General features: G+C 38.7%; 1 protein-coding gene across 1 annotated transcript in view; it reads right to left on the bottom strand.

Moving 5' to 3' along the window:
- Positions 1–2,402: 2,402 nt before the first annotated feature.
- The window catches only part of TRPM3 (transient receptor potential cation channel subfamily M member 3), a 242,611-nt gene continuing 235,106 nt past the window's right edge, over positions 2,403–9,907 (bottom strand). Inside the window, exon 25 of the mRNA XM_026035828.1 lies at positions 2,403–4,077. Coding sequence (XP_025891613.1) covers positions 2,628–4,077 — 1,450 coding nt within the window. The 3' untranslated portion in view covers positions 2,403–2,627. The remainder of the gene's footprint in view (positions 4,078–9,907) is intronic.

Raw genomic sequence — 9,907 nt, 5'->3', positions numbered from 1 at the left:
GGCAAATTTTAAGAGGTAAATAAAGTTTCCCGTTCCATTTTACCTGGAATGTGTTCTCCAGATCACTAAAGTGCTGTATCCAAACCGTTTATACAGCTTCTGTGTTTGGCAAATTCCTTTACTCTGACAAACTAAGCAATGGCGCCTACGCCCGAGGAAAGCCCTGCACCTCAACATAATCCACTGATCACTGATGTAGGATGTCTAACAAATATGAAATACCTCTAGGACAGGCCAATACTTTGATGGAGGTGGAAGAGTCCATGGACAGTTTGAGAAGACATTCATAAAATTAACAAAGAAAACAAAACACAGAGAAATCCCCGCCATACTCCACAAGGAAAGATAGATTTGGAGAAGCCTTGGGAACAGGCTGCTATCAAAAGTTGGCACATTTGAAGCAGATTGTTAAACACAAGTTCCTTTGTCCCTGGGCTTTGTGCTATTGTTCAACAATCAGCCTGTCACAAGCATGCTTCATAATGCACAGAAAGGGGACAGTTTCTGACCTTTCTCAGTGTCACCATGCGACCGTAAAGCTGCACATGGACTGCAAGGCAATTACGTAAACACGGTGTCTGGATGGAGTTTAGCTCATTGAAAGCCTGATTAAACAAAATAAAGAAAGGAACACATCGGTGCAGGAAGTATGAAGCACGTTGTCTTTCATGTCACCATGTCGCGTTTCTTTATTTCATGAACTTTCCGACAAAGAGAGTTGAAGCCTAAGGAATTTTTACTTTCTTTGCCCCTTGTCTTGAGGCAGATGAATATTTTTGTGTGAGGATTTGTTGCCCTTTAGATTAAACAGTCATACAGTGCTTAGAGTCTGCCAAGGTGAGATCCTAGTGAGAAAATGTCAGCCTCCATTTTCAAAGCTGCCTTAGAGATCTGGAAGGTAATAAATGGGATATACCCCAGTTGCACATGCAACTCATATCTAATAATTAAAAAAAAAAAAAAAAAAAAAAAAGAAAAAAGAAAAAAGGACCAGGCTCTGCATAGCTGTTGGTCATTTTAGAGATATTTTAACTTACAAAAGCACTCTAGCTTCAACTCTTTTCAAGCTTATGTTTTGCCCTCACAGATGATGTGAAATTGTGATCCAAATGCTATGTATGCTTCTCTAGCTTTTTCTTATCTTCTGCATCCTCTTCCTCCTCTGACCACTGTGATATCTTTTCACRAGAAGTTTGAATCTCCTGTTGYCATCGTAGACTGTAGATAAAGTCAGTGGAGATACTACCAGYTTCAATGAAAAACCCTATAACTACRCTACAAGTAAGATATGTTTTCTGCTACTAAAATGCTTGTTGTGTGATATCCTGCTGTACAGTGGAAGCATACTTGCAACTGATGGCTTTTTCTTTTAACAGACACCTCAAGTTTCACTTTGGTTCTTCAAACTTACCTTAAAAGCATTTTTAAAATACTTTCCAGTGCTCTGCCAAGAACATTTTCCCTTAAGCAACTTCAGACTGGTGTGTTATTCTGAATTCAGACTGTGTGATGAACCTTGTGTACTTTGAAATGCTCAAATACAGCAATGTCCACATAAAAGAAAAAAAAAAGTGTATGTTTTGGGGTGAGGGAATGATGTGAAAAATCGGCAGCTCAAATGGAACAGCAAGAAGAACCTGGTAGCAACTTGGTGGATAAACCTCTGCAATTTTTATAAGCAATTAAACAGAGCAATAAGAACCTGATGATATTGCTGTGCCTGCTCTGATCACTGTAACAACACATTATTCTTACTGTTCCATCACATCCTTTGATTTAGTGAGACAACATATTGATGACAAATGTGGTAAAAAAATAAATATATACTATTCGGCTTAATTACATTCATCCTGAGCTTGCTCAGCTGTGCTAGAATCTAGAATGCCTGTTTTATACAGGATATCCCCATATGTTTTAACAAAAAWTCTTTCTCCATTTAAGTTGCAGTACAAAAGGCATTTAATTTCCCTTTCTGATTTTGAAAATATAAACTTTTTTTTTGTGGCACTAGAAGTTAATACAAAAAGAGATAAGTGAACTCTACGGTTGTTATCTTGTTCATCTTTCTTCAGTTTCACAAGTGTGAGGATGTGAGGGATTTGGGAGAATTTAGGTTTGCTTGCTGCCGGTTTCTACAGTAATATCAAATGCTTTTCATCAGTCATCACAATGGTGAATCAGATGAAAAAGAACTCAGGATTGGAGTTTAGAATATCTAAGTTGTATATCTCTTTCTGCTAGTTAATTCCTGGGTCCTAAAAACTTGTGAATCATCGTCAAATATTTTATGATGCCTTCTAGTGAAAGACAGATTTCTGAACTTATTATTATTATTATTATTTTGCTTCAGAAACCATTATTACTCATGATTTTATAAGGAGGGTTGTTGTTCCTGTTTACTGAAGTCTTTGTAGTTTCCTCCCTCCCTTTTTCCATAAGTGCAAATGTCAACTGGGTCGAGATGCAGTAACTCAGTGGCTGATACTGAGACTGACAATATGGTCCCTTGACCAGTGGCTAATGCCAACTGGAGTTGACATGTAATGACATGAGGTTATTTAATTCTTCTAAGGAAAATGGACTGGAGAGTAGATGACCTCTAGACTGCCCATGAGCTTGGTCTAGGCCTAGCTGTGCTTGCTCTCAAAGCTGCGGAAAGCTCCCGTTCTCGACAGTCTCCTCATAGACAGGTTGTCACCTCTGCTCTCTGGCCTTGAGGACTTACTCCTCTGAAAAGGGTTTCGCAGGCCCATAGTGTTTCGCTGTCTGTCCAGTTTGTCACTGATGGAGTAGCTTTTCCGTGTGTGCTGTGCATACAACATGTTGGATTCCTCTGCAGAGTAGCTGTTGGCCCGCTCAATTTTTGGAAGTGGKATGCTGTTGGTGAGAGTTCTTGCAGCGTTGCCTTCTTGAGGAGATAAAGGGGTCCCCTTCTTGTCTTTGGCCTCCATGTCCTCGTGATCAGAACTCGGGTGACTTAATTCTGCTTCTCTCTCTGGGTGGCAGCTTCCCAAATCCTCCACCTTGCCTCCAAGACTTCCAGGGAAACTGGCCCTCTCAGCAATGGTCTGGGGAGCGCTCACACACCTCGTGTCTATGCAATCTGTAATACTTGTGTACTCTGCTGTTTTCACCGGGAYACCAAGGCTGCTGAAGTAGCTTCGAGATGGAGAGAACATGAAGCTGTGAGATTTCACAATTGGTGTTTCCTCCAGAATGAATGGGGTTGTAGCCAGATAACGACTGCTTTTAGATCGCTCTAAGGTGTGATACAAGGGAGGATCTGAATCCCAGGGGATTTGGCAGTCTGTGATTTGTGAATAGTCTGAAGAAAATGCTCTTGTTTCTATTCCAGAGGTTTCCTCATAATCAAGACTCCTGCCGGAAATTCTTTCACCTGGTGTACTGCTAATGTACGCACTGTTAGCTAAGATRGAAGATGCTATGTGAGCCTGTAGAGCCACATCTCCGGCACCGAGAATGTTTATGGAGCTGTCGAGGGGCTCTATTTCAGACTGCATCTCATCCATAGCAGAAACGTAGATATCTATGCAAGATGAAGGCCTTCTGGAGTCTGGGGCAATTGACAAAGTGCTCGTAGGGGCTAAGGGAAGCTTTGCTTCTTTTGCTATGGAGTGGGAACTGCTAGCACGATGCAGGCTTGTAGATCTTTCCTTAAAAATGCTTTCAAATTTTTCCAGCCCACACTTCTCCTTCATATTTGTTGCATAGAAAGAGTGGCTTCGCAAGCGGGGTGTGATCGTAGGTGATGTTGGGGACATAGACTCCTCGCCAGTGGGATCTATGCTCTCCTGGAGCTTGTAAGCATTTCCTTCCTGACTATTGAAGCTACTCTGCCTTATGATGTAGGCCATATCAGTACAGTCAGAGGAGGTCCTGGATCGTATCTTGGTTGTCTCACTTCTCTCTATACCTGTCAATTTTTCCAAGGCTGTTGCCATTCTGCCTATCATATCCTCCAGCTGAGCAAGCCTGATGTCAACAGTCTGGAGAGATGCCTTCATGCAGTGCTCGCGCTCATTTACTTCTTCCAGTCGCATGGCCATGTTCTCTACCCTTAAAAAAGGGAAGAATTAAATTGGTTCATTTCTACACAGCATTGATGTCCAACTAATAGCTCACCAAAATAAACAGGAACAGARAAGCCTTAAAATTCAAAGCCATTCTAAACCATCTCCCTTACTTCAGATCCTGCTAAAAGAGGTTCAGCAGTCGAATGATACTAGAGCCCTAGAAATGACCAGTGTCTGTTGCTTGTTGGTTGTAACACAGAGGGGATTTTGGGTGTGCTGTGCAAGGGAGCCAGCATTAGGGAAATGTTATAGTGGTTTGCTGCCTTTCTGCTGCCAAAACTTCTGCTTAGAGTATTACAAAAGAATAAAGCTCAGAGCACGCATGACCGCACATTGCTCTCAGTTGTACCACAGACCAAATTGCTGTGGTTAATCCCAGAATTAACTGAAGGTCTGAAAGTGGGTAAAATGCCATAGAAATTGGGCAACATGACATACTTTTGCCTGCAAATTTGCAGCAGAGAGTGTGCATATTTAAGCAGACAATCTCATTCCCAGATTTATTTCTAGCTCAAATATATAGATCTATTTTATTTGTTATTATACTGAAGGTAAGCAGTATCAGGTGAAGTATATCTGAAAACTATACAGAAGAAAATACTAATCAAATCAAATACAGTGTGCAAGAGTGTACACATGTTAAGATTGTTCTCATACTATGTATATGCTTTATGTAGTTAATACTAGTAATTCAGAGATTGAAATAATGGATTTAAAAGTTTTTTATCTAATTAGCATATTATTTAAATAAAAATATAGCTAATAATTTACTCTGTGATCACAATTATTAACTTAAACTTCAAAATAATTGTATATGACATTGATTTATCTCATTTCAAAATATTTCTAACAATAAGTGAATTGTGTACTAATTTATGCCAGTGGCTTTCAAACATTTTTTTTGCTTTCTAAAGCTTTTTCAATGAAGGACTCATATGGAGTACTCCCACATATGGAAATTGATTTTAGCTCTTGTATAATGTTCTCCTATAGTTACTTTCCCCCCTAGCAGTCTGTAGAGCAGACCAGGGACCTCCAGTGTCTGCCAAATAAAAACAACACTTTTAAGTAGTTCTCTCAAAATCAGTCATGTTTCTAGATTTTTACTTTTAGTTTTCCCCATTTTGTAGATCGTAAAAAATGAATGAAATTACAAATATCAAACTGCAAGATTTCCAAACTTTTCACAAGTCTCCGATTTTCTGCCTATTAGTGCAATTTCTACTCAAATAATAAAAAAGTGCCCTGTCAGCCAGAGCTAAGGTTTCTAATGAGGTAAAAATCATAACCTACTACAGCCAGTTTTAATTCCAATAGGACATTTAGCCTGTAACTGACAACACCATTAACTTTCTTACCTATTCAAAATGTAGTCAGAATTTAGGCAGTAAATGAGTATGGAGCAGGGTTACTGCGTAGTACAGAAGAAAATTGCACTCTCCAAAACACTGATCTCTGACTACCTTGGAGTGAAAAATTGCTCAGCMTGTCTGCATGAGAGAGGAGGAAGGTTGTGCCTGTCCTGAGAGCAAGTCTCTTTTACCTATAAAATATGTTGTGTGGTGAAGCCCTTGAATTTTGAGAACACGGGCATAGCAAAACAAATGCACAGATTTGAAGTCTTCTCTAAAACAGCATCTGGATTGCTACTATTATTGTATTACTTAAGAAGATGAACAACAAAGTAATCACTGCTAAGAGATTAATTTGTAGTTTCAAAGAATCTCATTCTTCCCTTTTTGTTAGAATTTTACCACCAATCTACATTTTCTATTGGTATAATCACAAAAAATAGAGTAATGTTATTGCAAGCATGCACAAGATGCAATTTCATAGTCAGATCATTTTACATCRGAAGCAGTTAATTTTTCCTTTATGTTATCTGCTGCCTAAATTGTTATTTTATCAAAATGTGGTACTATTGAAAGATTTAACAGCTAATAGTTGAGTGCCTTTGTAACATGTGTGTAGCATGCAGCCTCTGTAACTACTCTTCAATGACGATGACAGATATAACTTCATAATTTTGGGACAGTCAAAAATATCCAGCAATCTGAGAAACAACCTGATCCTTTTGTTTTCCATTGATTTTAGCAGAGCCAGGATTTTACTTGTGAAAGCTCAGTTTTTTGTCAACAAAAAGTAATAATAATAAAAAAACCCACCCAGGTGACTAATCTTAAACAAGAAATTCAACCAAAATTGAACAGCCTGACTTCAGAATTAAAGGGCAACTGTAGATTCATATAGATGACTGAGAAGTACATGCAGTCAGTTTACACYGACTGATCCCTGGCTGTATCATCTTTATTCACAAAAAGAAAGCTTAATTGATGGTAATCATCTCCAAATTCAAAGCGATAACTTGAATTCAGTTGCCTTTTGAAAACCTATACTGCACACTTCAATCTTTGGATCTTTTCAACTAATACTTATTTTTTTTTAATTAATGATATTCTTTTATATCATTGGTCTCAAATCTGGAATTGTTCATCTCACAGAGCAGCACCATGCTCTGGGAATAATACTGTAAGAAACATGATAATAATTATATCAACTAAATGTAACAGATTAGGAGGATATGTTCTGAAGAAGCAGTCATAATCTGATCCTTAGAATGCTTCAATAAATGAAATACACTTATCATCCCATAATGTCAGATAATACTTGAATATCATCAGTGAATGAAGAGCTAGAGCTGTATTTCCTTCAGGAACAGTGTTGATGCTCTAGTTCAAAATAAAAATKCCCAGGTTTTACTTTAGATTTTCTTTCCTCATGTGTATTAGTGGCAATATGAACTCTTTGGCAAATCTAATAATATCCATGCATGATGCCTTCACTGCACCTGCGTTTTCTTACAGCAAGACTCTTATCCAGCATATGAGAGGGCATGAAGCCATCCTAACAGATGGACATGATGGATAATGTGCATCAAGTGTGTTTTGCTGATGCTCAAAAATGTCTACTAGCAAAACACAAATGTGGACTATCTGAATATGGTATTCAGGATCTAGGACTAGACAAATATTAGTTCAGAACTGGGAACTTGACAAATATTTTATTTTATTTGTGGTCAACCTTTTAGTTAGGGTTTGGGAGATGATGKATTTTGCAGGCATTCAGTTCTGATTATAATTATTTGTACATATATTTATATATAATATAATTGAAATAATTAAGAGACTCTTTTCAAAAACAGATTTCTTAACTGAATGCTAGAGTTAGGTGCTAAAGTCCCTTTGTAGACTTTATGGCCACATATCTAAGTCATCATTTTGGTCTTCAAAATCCTGTTCAACTACAAAGATTGTAGATAGTTGAAATCACTTATGGGGGTTTTTACATTGCTCACTGTAGGTGGCTGTAGAAAGGTTTTATTCAAAGCAAATATAGAGAGCAGTTGCCTGGCTTTGTACAGGCCTTCCCTGTACATTTTGCACCTTCCCTGACATCTTTTGGTGAGSCATTGCTGGCTAACCAGCCAGTTTTCCCAGGTGCTGTAGCTTCTGCAGGTTAAAGCCCTCAGGTTGCCGTGGCTCTGTTCGCACTTACACTGCCAAACTGCTGAACTTGGAGCTGACGCAGGGACGCTGCAGGATTCACAGACCTTTCCTAACTCCATTTCAAGCATGAGGAGTCATCTGGCAGTCTTTAGACCAACCCACACCTTTCTGTGAGCTTCAGTTTCTCATCTCCAAAAGGAGGATAATAGCCATGACTTTCTTCATTCCTGTGGACGCTATTAGTTTAATGCACCAAAGACTGCAAATCGTTCAGGTATTATGGTAATGCAGGTCATGCTGAACCTAGTAGTATTTACTTCAACCAGTTCCTCTGATTTTTGAATATATTAGGATATGATTTTGCTCCCTTTGGATTAGCTATGAAAGAGATCAATTTTTCCACAGGGAAGAAATATTTTCAGAGGAGATTGTTTTAATGGCTTCCTGGAAGATTATAAAAAGAAATCGTGCAGTAATTCTCCAGGTTGATCAAAATATACCCTGGAAAAAATTATTTAGAGAAGAGGACTCTCCAGGAGGAGTTTGTTGTGATTCATYTACAGTAGCAAAATTAAGATGTTCAGCTTCACTGTCCTCTTTGGTCTCCAGCAGATTCACCAAGATTTGTCTTTGTGACTAAGAAGTTTAAAGAASTTTTTGTCATAAAAGAGAAACAAAGTATTTTCGGAACCAGTACAAAGCCCCCAGCACACACACGCTGTCAAGTTAGGCCACTCCAAGGTAARTGTAGAAGTTGTGACTTGTTCTAGATGAGTGTGACAGGGCACTCTGGTCCTGACCCAGCAGGACCATTGGGTGCACAACTGAAATCGCTGGTTTACATCTTGCAGCAAGAAACAGGATCTCCTTCTGTTTCTCTGAGTTCCTCCCTGCTTCCCCGCCTCCGGCAGCTGTATATTCCAGCTGCAAGCAGGAAWATACAAATATGCCAGGAGTATCTAAGAGGTGAAAACATTCTTGCAGAGGCATGGAGGAGAGGAAAGGTTGCAAGCAGTCTAGGTCTGTACCTAGACTAGGACATCACATGAGCCTTGTCCCTGCATTTCTCTTTTATCCTCCATCCTAACAGTATTCTCAGCTTCCACATGTGAGACAGCTTTGTGTGGGGGTAATCCCACTTACTGGGGCATTCTGGATCAATTTTACCCCACGTAAAAATAAGTTAATTTGGCAGATGATCAAGGTACATGGTTTTAATGTAGGTATTGCACTTAGTCTATCACCACATGCTGAAGAACCTGATATTGAATCAGAAGCTGAGTAGTCTTGCATATCTTCTCCATTTTCTTTACTTTACATGTTTTTAGAGTACAAAGACATCAATATAGAGAAACTTTAAAGGCCAAATCTAGATTTTATGTATTCGAATATTCAGAGGCTCCTTCCTTGCAGAAGTCTGGGGCAGACTGCATTGACAAACTTTCATACTTAAAACTTTCATTACTCAGAATGTATTCTTTCCTTGTCCACCAAAAAGAAAGCTATGCATGAACAGAGATTTCAATCTGCTGCTACCATTTTTAGTTCAGTTATTTGATTGCTGGACTATCAGAAAACAATTAAAACTGTACTCAGTCAGATCACAGATGCATGCAGCCCACTACATATGCTTCAGAAGAATGTAATTCTGTCCCCTGGTATTCTTTAGTTTCCAAACATTTTCAGACCAGCTGCTTCATAGGCTGGAATATGATTTCTGTGTATTTGGTACACAGATTGGATTTCTTTTCCATCAACTTGACTAATCTTTCTCTAAAGCAGTATACACTTTAGCTGCCATCATTAGCTTTTCTTTAGACTTCATTAGCTTTCAAGAGTAAAGCAAACTTTCAAACTTGCTCTACTCTGCCCCCTGCATGATCAAATCTCTTCTTTTTTATTTTATTTTGATTCAGAGCTCCTACTAGATTCAGTTGTTCCCCTCCATTTCTTGTTCTGGGAGCAACAGTGAACAATTGATTTCTACTCACTCTGTCCATGCACTTTTAATTATAAAGACAGCTCTCATTTCACTCCTCACTTGCTTCTTGCAGACTGAGTACAGCTAGGTTACTTTGTTTCCTGCATTTCTTATGAGTAGGCCATGCCATGCCATGCCATGCCATGCCATGCCATGCTGTGCCATTCCATAGTTCTCTAATATACTTTTCTAAAACGTGTTTCTTGAGAGTGTTATTTTCAGGAATGCAAACGATTAAAGGATATTATTTTTGCTAATCTTGCTTTGGGAAAGATTTATTTCAGAACCAAATTAAAATCATGTTTCCTTGCCTACAGGAGAAATGC

The sequence above is a fragment of the Nothoprocta perdicaria genome, unplaced genomic scaffold (assembly GCF_003342845.1).
Source record: "Nothoprocta perdicaria isolate Ctin4 unplaced genomic scaffold, notPer1 scaffold_168, whole genome shotgun sequence".
NCBI lineage: Eukaryota > Metazoa > Chordata > Aves > Tinamiformes > Tinamidae > Nothoprocta > Nothoprocta perdicaria.
The sequence above is the reverse complement of the archived record's forward strand: the minus strand, read 5'-3'. Positions and strand labels throughout refer to the sequence as shown.